The following is a 20,570-nucleotide window of genomic DNA, read 5'->3' on the forward strand; positions in this document are numbered from 1 at the left end:
TACTTGAAAATCACATAAACCTTATTTTCCCACTCCCTAAAAGCAATTGATGGTGAACCTCAACAGTTGTAAAACTTATCTTAAGTAGTTTGGACACTTATTGGGTTTTTATTTTAATTTATGTGAGTGCCTTTGGATGGAAAATCACATATAATCAGCAATCCTACAGAATTTGATTATTTCCTGGCTTTGGAAGGGATGGAAAGAACTCGAAGGAACTGAGGTACATTGGAAATACGAATTCCCCTCCAAGATGATTTTACAATTGGACAGCTATCAAATGTCCTTATCTGCACAGTGGTTAGAGCACAAAGATAAGAAATTGTGGTGAAAACAAAAGTAAATATATAAGCCAAGCCATCATGCATTATATAATTGTTTTCAATAGTTGCTGGAACTAACATCTTAACCCAAAGACACACCTGAAATTCAGTGTCCATTTAAGTCAGTACTTAATTCAGGCTCTCTGTGGCATGCAGGGGTATGTCCTTCTAGGTTTCCAGTCTTTGTCTCATAACAAGGGTAAATTGTACAGACAAAGGATAAATCTGAACAGAGGAGTGATTTCCAAATGTGTAAGACACAAGTTCCTAGAGTGTGAATTTAAGGAATTATCATTTCATCTTTCTACTTTGTTTGCTTTCCAGTGAACAAAAACTTCAGAGATTTCTACTTGCATAAACTAAGCTGTTAAAAAACAGGCAATTATGTATAAAAAAATACGTATAATTTAACTTTCAAATACATAATTTCATTGCATCATACAAATAATAATTTAAAATATTGGGCCAAAGCTCAAAGAAAGAGTTACCAAGCTCTGCTGATGTGGCTTATTCCATTAAGATAGGATAATAGAGCTGTGTTCAAGGAACAGGAATGAAGCATTCTTCCCCTCACTGGAGAAGTAAATTTTTTTAGATCTGTCTGAGGAGATTATCTGTAGAATACTTTAAAGAAGCTATTTTTGCACATAAATAGCAGATGAAGAGAGAAAGCAAAGGGAACATGGCAGCTGAAATAAAATATTATTTTTTTTATCTTTATTCATCATTTACACTCCAGAAAAAAATGCAACTATGCTTCACCCAGTGTAGGATAGGAACTCAAAAATCAGACAAAAAACCTGACTTGTAAAAATTTTGACTCTGTATGTTGCAACATCTGGGCAATATCAGGCTTCCTAATCACCTTCACAGATTTTCCTGGAACTAGTAAAAGTGTTAAGTTTAAAAGTTTAAAAATACTGTGGATATGAAAGTATACTAATTAAATGGAAGGCACACAAAAGCCTTGATGGATAAGGAGTGTCTGCTGCTGTTTGGGTTTTGTTAAGCCTTTCAGCTACATTGTTCCAGCCTTGAAAATTCTAGGTAACTGTTCTGCTGATAATGTCATTATTAAGTTAAATATGAGTGGGTGGCAAAAGGCTCAGCTGTTTAATTTTTTTTGGTCTCACAGTTGGTTCATTGTGATTCTGTGATTGACTCCAGAAACAGGATGAGGGGACCATGCAGTTTTCTGATTACTCACCCCTTTGTCCCTGCAAGAAGGTTGTTAATATAGGAGTCAACATATATGTTATATAGGAGATCAAACCGAACAGCACTGTCCAACTTCCTCTTTTCCCCCTTCCTCCTCTCCTCTGGATCTATGGCTCATCTCCTCTCTACATGCTGGCAGTACACATTTTCTGACCAGCAAACAAGCTCATGTGCCCATCACTCTTTTTTTTTTTTTAACTTTGCTTTCTTGTTTACTTATCTACTTCAACTAAAATGTTTACCTTCTACAAATCCACTTACATGGTGTAGAAAAATCTTGCTATAAAAAAAAAAAAGAAAAAGCAGGCAGTTTGAGCAGATTTGAGATAGTTCTCTACTTTTCTCAAAAGAAATAGGAAACTGAGTTTGCTTTTAGATGACACCAAAGAGTTATGGGAAAGAAAGAAAACTCTCTGTCAATTTAAATATTAAGGTAAAATACTTTTTTCATATCAGCTATGGTACTGGTAAGCTCAAGTCACAGTGGCTGTCAGTGTAATGTGAAAACTAAGAAACATAAAAATACATTTCCTGTTAGAGCAAATAAAGGAATCTAAGTATAATATCTAGCTTTTGTTTGAAGCAATACTAATTAAAATTATATCTGAATGCAGTAAATTCTTTGCAGCAATTTTTAGAACCTGAAAATTTGAGAGTAAAGGATCAATACATCATCCATAAAACTTATCATCTTGGACCAGACAATAATTTTATTATCCAGTAAAAACGCTGACTTACAAAAACTGAACAAAAACTGCACTATGCTTTCTTAGACTATACCAACAACCCCTTTTAATATCTATGCTTCAGTCTCTGTTAAAACTAGTCTTACCTGCCTCCCAAATTCTGAGACATATCTATATCTTATTTTTAATTTCTCATTTATATTTCTAGTGAGGAAAAAAAGGACAAAATTTCCTTTAAAATATGATAGGATAATGATAAAAATTGAAATATAATTCAGTTTGTTTGAAACTAATACTCTTTCTTTTTATTGACCTGAGAGTGGAATGGAATAATGGAGTTGGAAGATTCATGTCTGAGTTACTATTTGCAATTTGCAGAATTTTTGTGTCTGTAATAGGCCTTACCAACATTTCTAAATGCTGTCTTAAAATTAATACTGAGATATGAAGAAAAACTCAATTTTATTCCTCACCTGGTTGAAAAGAGAATGTCTTAGTTTGGCCATTATTATAAATCTGAGTCCCATCCCTAAACGTTGTTTAGACACATGAACTTTCTGGAGCACCAGACTCCTATTTTCATGGCAAAACACCAACTGCCCTCCCAAGTGATGCTTCTCAAGCTAACTAAAATTTATACCCTGACAATGCAGTAGCTGGAGAACAGCCTAGCCTGAAATAAAAGTGCAGCTTGGCTGATTAGAACCCGGGTTACTGGGTCAGCAGGGAATGTCTCAGCAGATCGGAATTTCTGCATCAGCAGTCACTGCAGTGACACGGATTTGCATAGAGGAAGGAAAACTTTATTTTTGTAAGTGATAACTTCAATAACTTGGTTATTATTCCTAGAACCTGCTATTCAGTGTTTGTAACCAAGAAAGACAGGGAAAAAAAAGAAAGTGGATGTAGTGACTGGAGTGAATATTACAGGTCCACAGGTTCAGTAGTACTATACAGTTGTCATGTCCAGAGCCACAAGGTTTACTGTGGGCTGAAGGTGAAAGCAAGACAGAAGGTGTGGAACCCGAGGGCTCACCACTGAAAAAGTGACATGATGAATGGATAAGCAATCTGTCTGCCTAGAAAATAAAGGACTGTCTCAGTTCCTCCAGTGAGAACTGAAGGTCTTGTGTCTTGATGGCCATGATCATCAGCAGCTCAGCACTCATTTCTGCTCCTCAGAGGGAGGACAGAGAGAGGAAGACAGAGAAAGAGAGATGGGGAGAGGAGGGGAGATGAGGGAGAGAACCCAAGTCAGACTCTGAGAATTCTCAGAGCTCATTACACATTCATCATGCAGATGCACTTTAATATTCAGTAATGCCCATGTGCTCTGCAAACAGATTTAAACAGACAGGTTTATCCATCAGCATATTAAAGGATGCCTCTACATACCTGGGCACTTTATCCTATTTGCCAAGAAGATAGAAAATTGTGGTCTTCTTGTACATACTGAAATGCATGCTTACAACTCATTTCAGCACATGAACCCTCTACATACCTGGGCACTTTATCCTATTTGCCAAGAAGATAGAAAATTGCTGGTCTTCTTGTACATGCTTACAACTCATTTCAGCACATGAAATTTGGAATTTTGGTAATTTTGTGAGAGTTTGTTTTGAAGCCAAGATGAATTCTGCGCCATAAAGTATTAAATTTCTTGTAGAAATTGTGGTTATTAAATATTTATATATAAATTGCTTTTAATCAAATCAAACTGATTGATTTACGAGACTCTCTAAGACAGCTCCCAAGTAGTATTTTTTTATTTATCTAACACTGGAAACTGTTCAAGCTCTGGAATGAGCTGGCATATGAGTTTTTGGACGGGGCTATTAAAACCATCCTATGAAGATTAGCCAAAATGTAATGATCCACCAATGACAGCTGAACTTGTGATCTACAGACAAAATAAATAATGAGAGAAAGGAATGAAGTTTCAGTGGCCATAAGCAATAATGAAGAGGTATGGAAAGAGGGAAAAGCTCCATTTTGCTGAACTCTTCCACCTGAACCCAGCACAACACTGAAGAACAGATTCTACTGAATGGCTTAAATTTCGTTCATGCCATATAAACTCTGAACATGCAGGGGGGCAAAGGTCTGCTAAAAAGAAATTTAAGAAATGCTTTGAAAATTTTATTTGGAATCTCCCCTGGTATAGGGCACCAGAAGGAGACATTCACTGAACGGACTTGCATTGTCAAGAGATGTCTCACCAGGCCTGCAATAAAGCACACACTGAGAAAGGCATGTCCAGGGCTTTACTTTCTTTGGTTTCTGCTGCTGCGAGGAGGAAGTGCAGTTCAGGTGTGGGGTGAAATAGATTCCAGTTCCTTGATTTAAAAAGAGCTAAGAATAAATGAGATCTGCAAGGGATGATGAAGACAACAGCAAACTGGTACCTTCTGCTTTTCTTACTGCCTACTAATGAAGGAACAAAAGACAAAATCAACATCCCAGTGGATGGAAAAATTTCACTTTATTTTGTCTATTGACTCACCAGAGACCTTTCTCTGGGATTCTAAACAAAACCTCGAAGTCTTCCAGCTCCCATTCATGGTAAGTATCTGTCCATTGAGGGAAGTCTGGGATCTACTCTGAGTAAGAAAACAACCCTTTTAGACCAGCAGAAGGTCTGAAAAACCCCTAGGTTATTTTGAAAACTCATTGACTTGACACACATGGTCGTAGACTGTCAATGTCTATGTTAACAGACCCAGACTCTAAGAGTGAAATAAAAAAGCCTGTGAAGCCCAGCTACAAGCCTGCTTCCCAGACCACTGCCCCTGTGAGAGTCCATGTATATGCTTCTGACAGGTGAGCTGCCCACAGAGGGCACTTCCTAGAAAGAGGTCTCTCCTTTTTCTGACCAATTGCCAAATTATACTCCCTGGGTACATTGTGACAATACATTGATTGCCTGGTTACCTTGGGAAGGGAAATCACTGATCAGAACATCTATCACAGTCCCAGCTCTCTGATGCTGCATTCTTTGATGTAAATGAAGAATATTCTACATTTGAACAAGTAACAGGGGACTGTAGCCAAAAGGCTGCTGAGGTGTGCCCAGAGAACAGTCTTCTGGTCAGATGAGGGCACCCACTGAAAGCAAATGAATACGGAGAACTTCAAGAGAAGAATGTGAGGCATGTATGTTACCATCCTGGAGATGACAGCAGACAGCTTTACACACGTGGAAACCAAAAAAGATGGACAAAGAAAGGAATGGGTAGTTTGCAGATTCTCTCTCATTGAGTTTCACAGAAGGACTCTGGTGCCACCGCAAGTCAGTGTCACCTGGCAAACCTCTCTCTGATTAGAATATGACAAACTCAAAAACTACATAGGCAGAAGTGTCACACACAATTAACACACAAAGCCACAAAGTTAAAAATCAAGAATAACAGTGCTAGCATTCCTTTGACTCTTACCTCTAAATCGTTAAAAAATAAATGTGTGTCAGCAAGATTAAAAATCATTTCTTCCATTCGTAGTCCAAGGGTCACTGCCATGGGTGGATCCTTAAAAAACAAAAAAACAAGGTTAGCTTGTTATATACCTCTAAGTTATATTAGAATTACTTAAAAATTGATGTATATAAAGTGTTTCAAAAAATTAACACTGTAAGAAATTTCACTGAAATCCTTTCAGTATTAAGCTATTTTAATATAATGCTGTAATAAGACTGCTGAGAAAATTCAGAGAGCTGTGGATATGAAAAAATAAATTTTTTTAAAGCCGAGCAATTTGCAACCTGGCTGAACTGAAAGGAAAAAATCTGATGGCCATAAACATATACATAAACATAAACAAGTATAAAGAAGACTGCAAACAGGGACGGTACTTTTCATAAAAAGATGTATGTAGGAACATACATTCCCATGGAAAGCATATATAAGTTTGTTGTTTGCTACAGGTCATCCCTTCATTGCTGATGAAACACAGGAATCCCGTCCCTGGATAAGATTAATTCAAAATGTTGCATTTGTTTGTAGGTTGTCTTTCACACTCTCAAATTGCTCTGCCTCAGCAAGACACTATAAATCTCCTGATCTGCAATAACACTGTCTGAGAGCATTAAGTGTACAGCTAAGGCAAGATAATGAATTCAAATTTTCTAGGTTTGTTAGGAGAGAGGTAAAGCACATTTGTTTTAGAGTAATGGTCCCTGGTGCTTTGCTGACACCTAGTAATTAGTTCGATTGTTGCCTTAATCATCTGCCTGAGTTTATGTGTTTCCGTTAACTTTTTATGCTTAACACAACTGCAGTGAACTTTTAAAACACTCTTCTCATCAAAATATGAAAAAAATATTTCATCATTTAAACTCTGAATGACACAAGGAAGTTTTCAGAAATCCCTTCTTAAATATCTTGAGATTTAAGGTCTAAATATTTACCAGCATGTAGCAACAAAATCTCACAAAACCTCAAATGATCATTTGTTAGCATTAGGATGAAAGGCTTCCCAACCAGGATCAGACACTCACTACTCCAGGGCTTTGCAATGACGGAATAAAAGATGGCTTCTGCATTCAAGCACTTAATAACTAATGGTAAAATCTGAAACACTGACATACTTTGACTGTTGCTCATGAAAAAGGCATACTTGAAAGGGAGAATAGTTTTCAAGAAGTTGTAACAATCCAAAGTTAGACGCAATTCTCTAGCAGTGAAAAGAAATGTTTTTATGTTGACCCTTGAACTGGTCTAGACTACCTTATAGAAGCATAAACCCAACACAGTGCCCAGGAACAAAATTTTATCCCTTCCGTCTTCTGTAGTAATGTTCACCAGATTTGAAAGACACATGGCTGAAGGCAGCACCAAGTGCAAAGGTCAGATTTCCAAGAGGATGATTAAGGAACACCATTAACAGATTAGCAAAACTCATGTTAGGCACTGACAATACAAATCACCAAAATACCCTGGACTCATGAGATTCCTCATCAAGCCATAACCCTTTTATCAAAATGTCATCAGATATAAAAACGTCTGTCTATTTCATTTGCATTTATTTTCTGTGCATCACAAGCTATAAATCTTTTCTCCCTACATACAATATAACAGAGAGTATTTGCAACACACTTTTTAACCTCAATTCCATGAACACAAAGGCATGTGCATAATTTTATGCACAGGTGGTAACTCATTATTATTTATATAAGTTATTCACTGGAGTGCTTCCAAAACTGGAATCTCAGACATTTAATTCTCAGCCTCTTTTTTACCCCTTCCTGGGTAGAAGCAGACTTGAATGCAGGAATTTCCTATAACCTTTTCTGCTATAATTAGATTTGTTTTTACAGAAACTACCAGCTATGTATGACAATTTCCTGCCTTGCCTAATAGAGTTGAAATATATAAATGTGACAAAGCTCTTATGATTTTGTTATTAATAATAGTTTTGTAACCAGTTATGCCTGACTATTACTATTAAAATTATATTTCCTACATTCTTGTTTTGACAAAGGCATGAGAAGGCTATTGCTAGGTACAGTATGTAAAATAAAATAAAGCAAAGCAGAGGGAATTACTTTCATCTTAGCATAAAATCACTCTGGGATCTCCCTGTACTTCTGTTAGGGAGAATTGCTGGAATTTAATTCTCAAGATATGAACAATTCTTCCCTTAATAAATTGGCCAAAACTTTTCCCTGAAACTGTTTAACAAGAACTAAAATTTATGTTCTATCCAGCTCTTGCTATATTATTTCCTTCACATTAAAAAAATAGACAAGAAAGCAGATTTGTAAGGGTCTCATGGCTTTATAATGTTTGCACAATATGGAGGAACATGACAATCATCATTTTACTGTCTTTCAGCCTGAAGCAGAAGCCACAGACTGATCCAAGTGGCACAAAGGGCTGAGTGTTGAAAAGAAAGCAAGAAACTTGCAATTGATACAGAACTTAGCACAGAAAATTGAAAAACTTAGTAAGAGGCAGACTGAACTTCTGTCAAAATTGTATTTTGTGCTACTCTGCACAAGCACACACAATAGAGGAAAAAAGGATTAAAAAAAATATCTGAAAGTTTTCCCAAGATAATTCACAGAACAAAGAACAACTCTTTGGCCCGCAGAGGTATGATGTTAGCCAGATATCATTAGTGTGCAGAAGAATCAAGACCAGCTACAACACTTCTGTACACCTAAATACAAATTACTTTAGTTATGTTAAGATGAAGGCACTAAACTGGAGCCAGACTGTCTGTCTGTGGACTTCTGTACCAGACTGGTCCATCCATTGGAATGCCTCCTGGGAGACTAGATAAAAATATCCTGGGAGGACCAATACTTAAATGTTTTGATCAAGGGGAGAGTAACTGGAATAAAGCCCCAAAAGCTCAGTGTCCATTAGTGGAAGAGATGTATTTAATACTGTCTTGGAATGTCAGGTTTCAGCACATGTTCAAAAGAATTTCATTTCTTGGGAAAAAAACTTCAAACACCAAAGTGACTTTAATAAAACCTTGGAAAACAAAGAGATAAATAGACTGCCAGGTAGAGTCATTGTGACAGGAATTTGCATGCATGAAGCCTTAAAAATAAGCAAGAAAACAAGCAAAATTTTAAGAAGTTATTTTCAATGGGTGGCTGTCCTGCACAGACTTAAAACAAAACTGACCTCAGGAAAAAGTGGAAATGCTGACGTTAAGTACCAATGTTTTGGCCTAAAGAGACTTCTCTATACTATGTAGGAATCTCAGATTTAAGTTCAGCCCTCACTCTCTCATAGGGGACACTTGTCCCAGGAGAAATTCATGTGGGTGGTGATGGAGGAAGAGATCACATCTGTTCTTGATAACCATAGCTGGTGGCTGATGAAGGGAAACTCACGTACTCCATAGGGAGTTTCTGTTCCACGCTCTCTAGAAGGCAGGAGGAAAATCAACTCAGAGGCCTCAGACAAGGAGGGAGTGAATGGAGAGGACAACTGGAGGTGATGAGAGATACACTATTAATACAGGTGGACAACAGAATATTTATGAGTGAATTTGGGAGTGCCATCATGGGTGTTAATGGTGACAAAGCTTTTTTGTTTAATGACCAGACAACCAGACAGTCAGTAGTAAAAAGCTTCTGAGCCCTTTCCAAATAACTGCACAGGGTATTTAATGAGGCTTCCTTGACAGCTTTCTGTCATTTCCAATATTATAAAAAAATGGCAAAGTATCATCGTCAAGTGTGGATTTGTTTTGATTTTTGCACTTGGAAATCACATTCTCCATCTTCTAAGCTCACAAAGGAATTTTATTCTTCTTCTAAAGAGTTGCACTTTGAGACACAGCATTAATCTGGGAATCCTTGCCCTCTGGATTGACCTGGGAGAAATGAATAAATGCTTGGAGCTAGAAAAACTCCAGCTTAATCATCTTCAACCAGCAAGAATAACTGGAATGCAATGGAACAAAGAATACACACTGTTCAGAGGGAATAAGAATGTACCTCATAAACTTTCAAGAGATGATGACATCTCCTAACAGATGTCCTGTCACATCAACCAATGCTCACTTAAGAGCCCAGCATTGTAGAAAACCTTATCTGTCAACTGGTGCTCAGCTGCAAAACCCATCATCCTCCACACAAGTCACAGTGTAACAGCTCCAATGCCAGCGTTCACAATTTGCTACTGCAGTAAGTAATTAAAAATAGAAGTGTACTGGTTTCACGAAGTACAATGCAGATGAGCAAATGAGTGGAAAAGTGAGAGGTGATCTTACTGCTGGAAGGCAGCACAGCTTTCCTGAAACCTAACACAGGTGTAGTTTTTATTCTCTTTCTATGTTAGCCCAGTAGAATAACCAATATACCAAAAGCCAGAGAGAAACAGCCACAGCTAGAAAACAGCAAGGCATGGAATACTCTCCTGGGAAAGCTTTATATTTTAAATGCAGAAGTGATACACTGGCCAAATTCTGGATGAACCTCCCCCAGTTCGGTTGGGTTTAAAGCTATACTCTACTGGCACCCAGATAAACAGCAGCAATTTGCCCCATTTTGAAAAAGATGCTCACAGTTGCATCCTTCAGCAAATCACTAATTCTGTTTTAGCATGCTTATTATAAAATTTTGACATCAAATAATTATCCTAGAAAATTTTGGCATCAAATAATTATCATTCCATGCAAAGTGCTGTACAAATATATATCCAGGAGAGTGTCCATTCTCAGCTTCATAAAGCCTTCCTTAGGCATAAGTCAGAAATCTGTTGTTCTCTTGACAAATACACAACCTGAAACTTGCCTACTGGATCCAGGCCTTCCAAATAATCTCTGGCAACGAAAGTCCTCCTTGCCTAAGGAGATCCTGGTTTGACTTTCCTTTTTCTCTTCTACTCCAACCACTTGTTAAACTGTAGAAATCTTTTGAAAGTGTTTATTTCCAGACACTCTAGTTTCCAGCTCTCTAGTGCTCCTGCACTCACACGTGGATCCCTATGCCAGGCCATCCCTATGCCTCTCACTGCATCCTTGTGCAGCCTGAACTGCAGCAGAACAGAGAGATTAAAAGACTAATTCCTGATATTTTTTTTTTTCACCTACCACTTGAAAAAACAGGGAAAAGCTGGTGAAAACAAGGAATGAAAGTTTTTATGTCAATGAGTACGTAAGAAAGAACTGAAAGTCAATATCCTTCTAAGTGTGAAGTGAGAACACTTGGTAATAGAAGTTGCCTTCCCTTAAAGCAACGTTTGCATTAATGACATGCTATTCTCATGTAAAAAATTAAAAATGGGAGAAGGGGAAAATTCTGCTTGTCCTGCAAGGGGGTTTTTTTTGGTGTAGTTTCTCTTTTTTTGTGAGTACCTCGACTATTTTATACAAAATGGGCTCATGAAATATATGTGGAAGAACATGGTATTCACAGTTGAGCATCTGTGTGACATTAGATGCCTTTACTTTTATAAATCAGACAGCAAATCATCACAGTTAAATAATTTACTCTCTCCACTGTTTTACACTACCCTGTTTCTTTTTTCATTGTTAGGCAACAATTTTATACCACCTTTCCAAGACAAACAAAATTTTGAAAGACCAATGTGGTAACAAGACTTCTGCTGACAGCCTCACAATTCTTGGAGCATTTACTCTAATAGCAACCCAATTCTCATAACAATCCAATCTTCAGTCTAGATTAAGACCTTGTGTACAGATGGAAATCACAAGCAGAAAAGATAAGGACCACATGTGCTAAACATGTCATGTACCAGAGCTTAGTGAAGTCTGTCTGTGGGATCGTTCACTTCTCCCATTTCTAACCTCTTAGGCACTTTAGGCTGAGACACATCCCACCTTAAATATAGGCAACACTACAATGACATGCAAAAGCTAAAGCTTGCCCACTATAAGCTCTTCCTGCATTCCCTTTCCTACTGCTCTAGCTTCCTTGCAGTCAACAATATTTATATTTGACTTGCACTGGTAATAACTCATCACACAAGTACTATGTAAATATGGCAATGGCAGCCACTGCAGCAAGGAAAAAGTCTATTACTTTTATTTTATAGGGTTTGGAAATAAATATCTTTCCTGACTTGTATGGATATCACCTATCAGCACCAGGAAAAAAAAAAAAGAGAGAAAAAATAAAAAAGATAAAGAGGATTTTACACAAGAATTCTGCAATTACGTACCTTTTGCTTCTTTGTCATCCATGACACTTGATATTTGTTTACTGATGTTTATCTCAGTAGTATAACTACATTAATTTCATTAACCCTTGAGACACTTTTGGTTTATACAAGACTTTATCTGCTGTCAGTACTACTGTCTGTTAATATGCCATTACTAATTTATCAATTTATCTGTTGCTGTTTCCAAGACAGTTTTCAGAGTTATCCACAGATGTTTTGTGAGCTACAAAATGTGCTCTGATTTCTAAAACTATGTGTTACAGTTGATTTAGGAAACATCCAAAGGGCACAATCAAAAAAGACTGAAAGGAATAACTTTATCACTCTGCCAATTCAGCAAGTCCTGTGGTAGTCTATGGGCTACTCTCAAAGTGATACAAAAGTTCATGGTCAGCTAGGTTTCCCTCTTGTTTTGATAACCATTCGTTGGAAATGGCTCTGACAAAGTCACTGTTGCTACAATGTCTGAAAAACAGCAGAAGAGGATTTTTTGACAGAGTACTGAGAAGTGCACAGATCTGGCACTGGGAGGCTGCAAAGCAAGGGAGGCTGTTTTTTACAAGACACGAGGAACTATCCTTATCTTAGCATTCCAGAAATTCAGATTTTGCACTTGGCCTCTGACTTTTCCTGTTAACTTTCTTTTTTAATAACCACAAAAGGTTGATTGCATGGAAGACTGGTCCCCCTCTGGTTACAATCCACAGGTCCTGGCTTTGGACATTTCTAACCCACTGGTAGGTGAGGCGGTTGTGAGAAGCATTTCTGTAATGTTCTGTTTCTCATACCCTTTTCTCAAGCATCTGATTCTGGCTGGAATAAAGATGCTGAAAACATGCTGAACAAGCCCCTTATCTGAGGGGGACATGGTTATGTTCTTAAAAAGAAATACCATTGCATTAATTTCACTTGAACAGCACAGCACAGAGAAAACAACGTATGTACATACCAACATCGCCTTCGTCCATTTTCCTCCTTCCACATATTTGTTTGATTTTTTGTTTTATCCAGGCCCTTAGCTCTACTTCTTCCATTAGTCTGCTCCTGTTGCTACACACCAGACCCTTCTCACCTTGTCCAAGCAGGAATTCCCTGGACTCCCAGCACAGGTTTTGAGCTCCTGCAGTCTGCCATTGCCTCTCTTTGCCTCCCTCACTCTTCCTGCTCTCCCACTCACTGCTCTGTGACCTGAACTCCTTTTGGACTCATTGGAGGGAGAGGATGCTTAAAACTACTTGGGAGAGGGTTTCACTCCCCAACATTACTCACCCCAGAACCAGCCAAGGGAACCAAAAATTAAGTGAAAAAGGTGGGGAGTCAAAGAACAACATCTGCAGTTGGCATTGAAATAAATCAGACTCTTACTCATCCTATTCATAAATTTCCTGGTAAATTAACCCACCAGCCCAGTTTATTCCTTCTTCCTCTACTGTTCCAGATTCTGTCAGTTTTTTCCATTTGTGCACTTCATCTATTATCTCTCTCCAATGTCTCTTCCAATGCATGTCAGGAACCTCATCCTTGTTCCTCTATAAATTCTCTTATTTGCAGCATCTGCTTCAGCCCTGCCTCATGTACTGTATTTAGGGTCTGTGTCTCATTCCTCTCCTGGACTTTTTCACATTAAAGCTCTGAAAATGGGGTTTACTCTACACTCCATCTCTAACTTCACCCATAAGGGCCATAAAGAACACAGAGGTGAAAAACATGTACATAGTCAGGTCAGATAGCTGCAGAACTGACACAAAATTCACAGCTCACATACCTTGCCATACTTCTGTGCATAGGATCCTGTAAGCAGCGAATGAAAAACTATGATTGTTTCATCCAAATCCCAAACAAATACACGCTGAAAGCAGAAGAGAGGAAATATTATGCACAAACAACATCACAGTTCCACCACCACACCACCCAGGAAGACTAAAATTCAACTGACTCTAAAAGTTTAACCAAGTACTTATTAACTGAGCAGGTTTTCTCTGAAAATCAGCAATAGCAGTGTATCATGCATGGTAAAAAGTCAAAAGGCAGTAACTTTTTAACTCTTCAGCTATTTCTTATTTGTTCTCTAAAAAAGCTTTCCACAAAAGCTCTGTAATACTGATTTCAGAAATGTGATTGAAGATCAAACATAATTGTTAAGGATAAACAGTACTTTAAGATACTTCTCTGCAAGTCTAACTGAGTCAAGATTCTTTTTATTTCTAATGTATAACTAAAATTTTGGGTAAAAGAGCTATATGCCATATAGAATTTAAATAATACTGTAGATAAACAGATTATTTTAACTCAGTTTCATTCATTTAATTTCACTCGTTTTGATTCTCACTGGTAAAAATAATAAATTTAAAAAAACCCAATCAACCAAAAGAAACCCTGAAACGTAAGAAGTTAGTTTTTTCACTGGAAAAATTAAATCATTTGAAGACCAAAAAATAAAAAAAAAAGAAAAAGAAAAAATAAGTTTCTGTACAAAAGCAACGGCATTTACACTCAGATCCTGGTCCTTCAGCCCACCCTGCTACCCCAGGCTCTGTGGTCAGCCAAGTCCCAGCAACAATTTTGTTTTGTATCCAGGGCTGGTCAGTGAAGGCAGAGCAGTGGGCCAGGCCAGGGCTGCTGGCTCTCTGTGCTGCTCTGGTGGCAGCAGGGGACACACGGCACTGGCAGGCAGCACAGCACATCCCTGGTGCCACAGCTGGGGTGACACACACACACACACACACACACACACACACACACACACACACACACACACAGTCTGCTTCCTCCTGCTGCTCCTGCCACTGCAAGGCACAGCCATAACTTCACTGAGGTCAGCTCCTCACTGAGATCTGCTGATATAATTTACAAACACAAGCACAAACTGGCGCCTAAATATTTAAAAGGCTATGGCCAGGTGATCCTGCACATTTACACTGCATCCATAAATACATGCAATTAAGCTGAAAGACACATTTGAGATTTCTTATTTCAAAAACTAAAAGAAATTGTGACACTTTTGAGTAGAGGGCTGTGGTTCTATTGCACAAGAAACTGACAGACACGTAATGCAGAACAGTAAGATTTCACCGTAGATTAAAACAGCTACTACTCTCTGTTACATTCAGTTAGTAAGACTGAGTCCATAATGTCTTCTAAAATGCTTTAAGCTATTTTCACAGCTGCAGTATTCAGAATTTACACTTCATCAGAAGAAACCTCCACGTTAGAATTCATCAATTACCACAGACATACCTCCAAGTCACTGTCCGGAGGGGGTGATGGATTATTCTTCCGCCCTCTACCCCGAGACTTTGACCCAGAACTCCTACATGTTCTCTCATCAAGATCTTTGATTGGCGTGGAGGGGCTCTGCACTGTGTCAAACTCCCCTGTAGAGGCAACCATTCATGCCAAAATTAGTGCTGGATTTTTAAATAATCAACTTTTTTCCCTCAAAGTTCAACATGTCTGTATGCCAATGACAAGAGACGTAAAAATGTTGTACAAAAAGATTATAATGGGGCTTGTCGTATGTAGATGGGATCAGCAGATACCACACACACACTTTTGGCCTTACCAAGGAAACAGTATAAACCTTAGCAGAATAAGACAAAAAATTAAAATGACACATACACATGTGCATATACACAAATACACACAAGCCCAGGCAAAATACCAATATATCCAAGACAGGGGTATTTTAGAAGTCATACTAATGGTTTCTCAAAACATGAAGTGCTTTTTAATTAAAGTAGTTAATTTCCCATGTTTTCAGTTCAGCTAGACCTATTTCCAAGTCCTCCTTTACTTTTACCAGAACACACTTTGGCACTAATCCATGATCCAGAACAGCCATGCAGCTTCCAGTTTCATGTTCTCCTCCCATGTCACCTGCTCTTTAGTCAAGTTCACTTTTTTCTTCACCATACCTCAGCCCATAAATTGTCAGAGGAAAGTCATAATATTAAATGCAATATTCCAGTTAATTCCTGAAAGAGGATGAAGTTATGCTTGCTGTGTTCTGATTGTCTTTCTCTAAGTATGAGAGGGCTTTCACAGAGATGTACTGGAAGGGCCTTTGACCTGGTATGGCATAGCTGGTCTTTACCACACTCAAGCCCATCCCTGGCTTATCCATTTAATGAAGCTTAGCATATTCAGCTTTCAAAATTTCTATCAATAAATGCAGTTTGGCTAGGTTCCTGAGTGCTAAATGACAAAAAATTTAATTTTTTGTCCTCCTTTTTCATTTATCCTATTAATAATGATTTGATTTTTCTCCAGTAAAGGAGGAAAGGGTACGGCTTTGATCTGACATCTATGACAGATTTTGATTCAAGAAAGTCCTTGAGCTGTCTGTAATTGAGCATTCCTGGGCCATGGGTAATATTTGTTAAAAGTGCTCATGATGGCAAATATGCAGAATATATTAACACTTAGTACAAACATTTGCCAAAAATCATCTATGATGCATCTGATTTTGACTTGGAATCTGATTTTTCTTTTTTAATTTTTACTAAAGAGTATCAGAGGGTGTCCAGCAGATGAAGGAGACTGATTTCTCTTCTCTCTTCTGAACTTGCAAGACCACATCTGGAAAAATGTGCAGTTTTGGGTGCCCAGGTAGAAGAGAGTTATTGTCAAAACTGGAGTTAGGCCAGGTGAGGGTCACCATGACAGTTAAGGGGGCTGAGCATGTAGTAAAAGAGGCTAAGTGATTTTCATAGAGATGTGCAGAGAAAGGACAAGACACACAGGCAGAAATCCCTAAAGAATGGGGAGAGTACACAGTTCTTGTTGACTACTCATTTCTATTCCTGGCATAGTGTTGATGTCAGCAAGGTCACAGCAATCAATAAGGATCACATTATCTTGGCTCTTTCCCCATAAGAACAGCAAAATGTATTTGGGTAATTACAAATGTACAAGAGGCATCCAAATCAGAATCCCTATGCAGCAAAAACCTACAATGACTTTAAAATAGGTTCTGAGTGTGCAAGAGCTCAATGCATAAATAGTTTCTTACATTTTTCTGGTGGAGTGGAAAAATTGTATGAAACCAAACCCCCAGAAATAAAAAGCAAAAACTTGAAGATGAATGTTTACATTCTTACCACAAAAGTCTTCTTATTTATAACACTTCAACACATTACAACAAAATCAAGACTCATTTCCACAGTAATGTATTAAAACATCTGTTCTCAATGACTGTGTTTATTCTAATCTACCAGAAATAAAATATAAAAAAACCCCTGTTCTAAATCTTCTCTGAAATTACCCAACAACTGAAGTAAATAAATCTGATTTTCATTTAGCATTAGCCATTACCAGTTGCTCTAGGCTTCTGCTTGTGTCAATGCTGTATATGATTGCATAATTATCTATTAATCAGTACTGTAACTAATCGCTGTTCCTTGTAAAATCTAGGTATTTAAAGCCAACTTTATTTCATTACACTAATCTCTAAATCAGAATGAGCAGCTGTCTCTTACTTGAATGCAAGGTATGCATCTATTTTAGAACTGCAGAAGTCAGTGTTGCTTGTTTTTTTAAACAACTGTAGGCTTAATTGCTTGATTTGCTTTTTACCTACAGCAGTTTAAAGAAGAAAGACCACTTTTCTTATCCTCTGTTTGCTTTAGAAATGAGGTCAATGCTGACAAAATGAAAACTTATTAAAAATTCAACCCTGCAACATAAAAGAATGTGAGAAATTCTAGCACCAAAGAGTATTGAAAACATTACCATCATGAAGAGCTCCTACTGCAGCTCATAATAGACAGAAATTTTTATTACAATGTTTGAAATTTTTTAGCTTTTTCAATATTTCACACATGCCTCATAAATATACTTCATAGCCTCTTCCCACTGGGACTGTGAGCAGTGCCAGTGATCCAAGAAAACAGGAGGAAAAAAAACCAGAATATGGAATGACCTCTTTATCACAGACGTTCTTACACATATTCATACATTTGTCCAATATGAAGCTTTCATGCTGTGGAGACCTTGCAGCAGCCCCAGTTAGAGCACAGGAAATTACAGCACCAAGATACAAAGGGAATTACAGCACCACATTGCAAATGGAGGTGGTCTTTCACATCCAGGACATTGTTTCTCACCTCTAGTTGGATGATGTGAACATCCCCTCCTCCTTGTTAAAATACAGTTCTATGACTTAAGAATGAAAAAAAAAGAGTTTGTGCAGTCTGAATATAAATCTAATGCTATCTCCCAGAGTAGGCAAAAGGTGCAAAGTCACCTGCAAAAGGTGCAAAGTCACCTGCAAAAGATGACTTCATTGTGGGTACCAAATTAAGCCTTGCTGCATCCCAACAATGGAACAAAAGCTAATATTTTATGGTGATTTGCCTCCCCTAACCCTGGATATAGGATAGCAAGGTGCCTTCACAAGAAGGTTTTATCCAGGCCTGTATTCTCTGCTAGAGTTTTGTTTGCCCCAGATTAAATGTACTCATGTGTCCATCAAATATACTCAAGTGTACTTATCTCCTGAGACCTCACCTCCCAGTCCATCTGAGCTATCCCTGTTTGAGATGAAGTGCCTCAGGAGACACCTATTTATCTCACAAATACTCTGTGCTAATTAATGCATTTTGAAAAATTTTAATTTAAGGCAGGCTTAATGCAAGCTTGGAAGAGAAGTCCCTGGTTTAAGGAGCTGAGCATTACACAAATGTGGAATGGATGAATTTCTGACCCCCTTCATACTTTCCTTATGGATTGACTTTTGTTACATATCCTTACCAGACAGAGCAGAGCAGCCAGAAGACAGCTTCAATGTTACAGGCCTGCTTTTTTTTTTTTTAATTTTATTTTTTTATTTATTTATCCTTTTTTTTTTTTTTTTTTTTTTTATTTTTTTTTATTTATTTTTTTTATGACTTGTAGCGTGTTATTGTTCGTCATGAATAGCAGAAAGAATAAAGTCTACTTCAATTTTCATCTCATTTTCTTTAAACAGTCAATAAATAAAATTGTAGTGGTATTAAGTCTTCATCTGATGGGGCTTTATTATGCAAATGAGAAATTCTGTATGTGCAGATAGAACTAGAGGCTTTGATTCGATATTTGAATTAACAGCTAGTAGAGCTGCCAGAAGAATTAAGTGCCTTGCTGTGTTTAGTCTCAGGTTTTTGGTGGAGTAAGTCTTAAGGACTTGTCTGACAGCAAGTGAACACAGTGAGTGCTACAGCACTGCAGCATGATCTATGATATCTGAAATGATCTCCAAGACACTGCCCCTCACCAATGGAAATTTATTTTTACTGTGACACAGAAGGGCACAGGCATGTCATGCATTCAGAAAGTGGGTGTTCCACTCTCAGCAGAGGGCTGCATGATCACTGCAACCTTTCACAGAAATAAGGAGCAGACGGGGGCGGATTTGTTAAACTCTGATGCACAACCTATTTAACAAGAGAATAAGCTCATATGCTTAAACAATGTACAACCAAGAAAAACCTTTACCATTTCACAGACGTGAAGCCTATGAATACTTTTTCAACATGTTCAAACTATTTAAGATTCCTTTTTTTTTGCCAATTCTATTCAATACCAATGGTACTTGTAAAAATACATGATACATTTACACAGCATTTCTAGGAAACAGATACCTAGGGGAGAAACAACATGGGAAACTGTCTGATTTTCTCAAATAAGAATATGAAGGAAAAACAAAGCAGCAAGAGAAAGTACACAGGACATACACAGTTATCAAAACATGCAACTTGTGAGTACACTCCTTACTCTTTTAAAAATTCTTTACATTGATTTGTGTCTGCTATAGAAATCCTCCACCTGTTGAAATTTCACTTGATTTCACATTACCTTTAGGTTCTGCCTAGATTTGCATTCTGAGACCGCTGAATAACATTGCACTTTTCATTATAAATCAAGGGAATATGTATGTCCCCATCACTGTTCCATACAATATCCATATCCATATCTAACAATACTCCACCCCAAACATACACCCACAAACACATGCACTGTTACATTTTAAAAACCAGCCTGAGGAAAACATCTGAGTAGGAAAAATTTCAACTAATTTAGTTAAAATTCCAGTATTTTTAGCAAATTTAAGCAGTATATATTATGTGTGAGTCCTTGCTTAAACTTTTCTGCACAGTGTTACCTTTCCTTTGTGCAAATTCATTACAATAATACATTAGATTTTCTAATGTATTTTTCAATAAGCTGATGCAGTTTCTAGGAAGATCTATGCAATAAGGTGATCTTGTGACTAAAGCAAAAATTCCTTCTCTCTTCAGAGCTTAATCCAAAAGCCAGTTTGTTAGTCTTTTTAGAAACGGCAGACGCTGCCCACGCTGGCTGAGTGATGCCGGTCTGTGAAAGAGACCGCTCTAAGAGTGCTGAAGAAAAATTAAAAACTGCCACTACCCTCCAGGGATGTCCAAGGAATGCAAGTAGCAGCTACTGTGCTGTGGTGGCTGTGCACAAGAGGGCAGGGCTGGGCAGGCAAAGGGAGCCTCCGCATGTCTCCTGATAATGCTCTTCTTGCAAATTCAGCTACTTCAGTACAATATTTTTTATGGTGCTAATAACTAATTCCCCTATTCTTGATTACTTAAATTAGTGAATTAGCAAGCATGGCTTGTACCCCTTTGAATGAAGACCATGTGCTCTTGCCAGCAAGGCTGAGGTATAATTAAATGAAAAACAGTATCTTGTTTAAA

The 20,570-nt window shown here is 37.7% G+C and overlaps 1 protein-coding gene across 14 annotated transcripts in view; it reads right to left on the reverse strand.

Moving 5' to 3' along the window:
* Positions 1-20,570, reverse strand: part of EYA4 (EYA transcriptional coactivator and phosphatase 4) — a 141,239-nt gene that overhangs the window by 8,656 nt on the left and 112,013 nt on the right. For all 14 annotated transcript variants that reach the window (XM_039707584.1, XM_039707588.1, XM_039707585.1 and 11 more), the window contains 3 exons: positions 15,106-15,242; positions 13,634-13,717; positions 5,662-5,751 (listed from right to left, as the gene is read on the reverse strand). In XM_039707584.1, coding sequence (XP_039563518.1) covers positions 5,662-5,751; positions 13,634-13,717; positions 15,106-15,242 — 311 coding nt within the window. The remainder of the gene's footprint in view (positions 1-5,661; positions 5,752-13,633; positions 13,718-15,105; positions 15,243-20,570) is intronic.

Source organism: Passer montanus, unplaced genomic scaffold (assembly GCF_014805655.1).
Source record: "Passer montanus isolate IOZ18808 unplaced genomic scaffold, ASM1480565v1 scaffold2, whole genome shotgun sequence".
Lineage (NCBI taxonomy): Eukaryota > Metazoa > Chordata > Aves > Passeriformes > Passeridae > Passer > Passer montanus.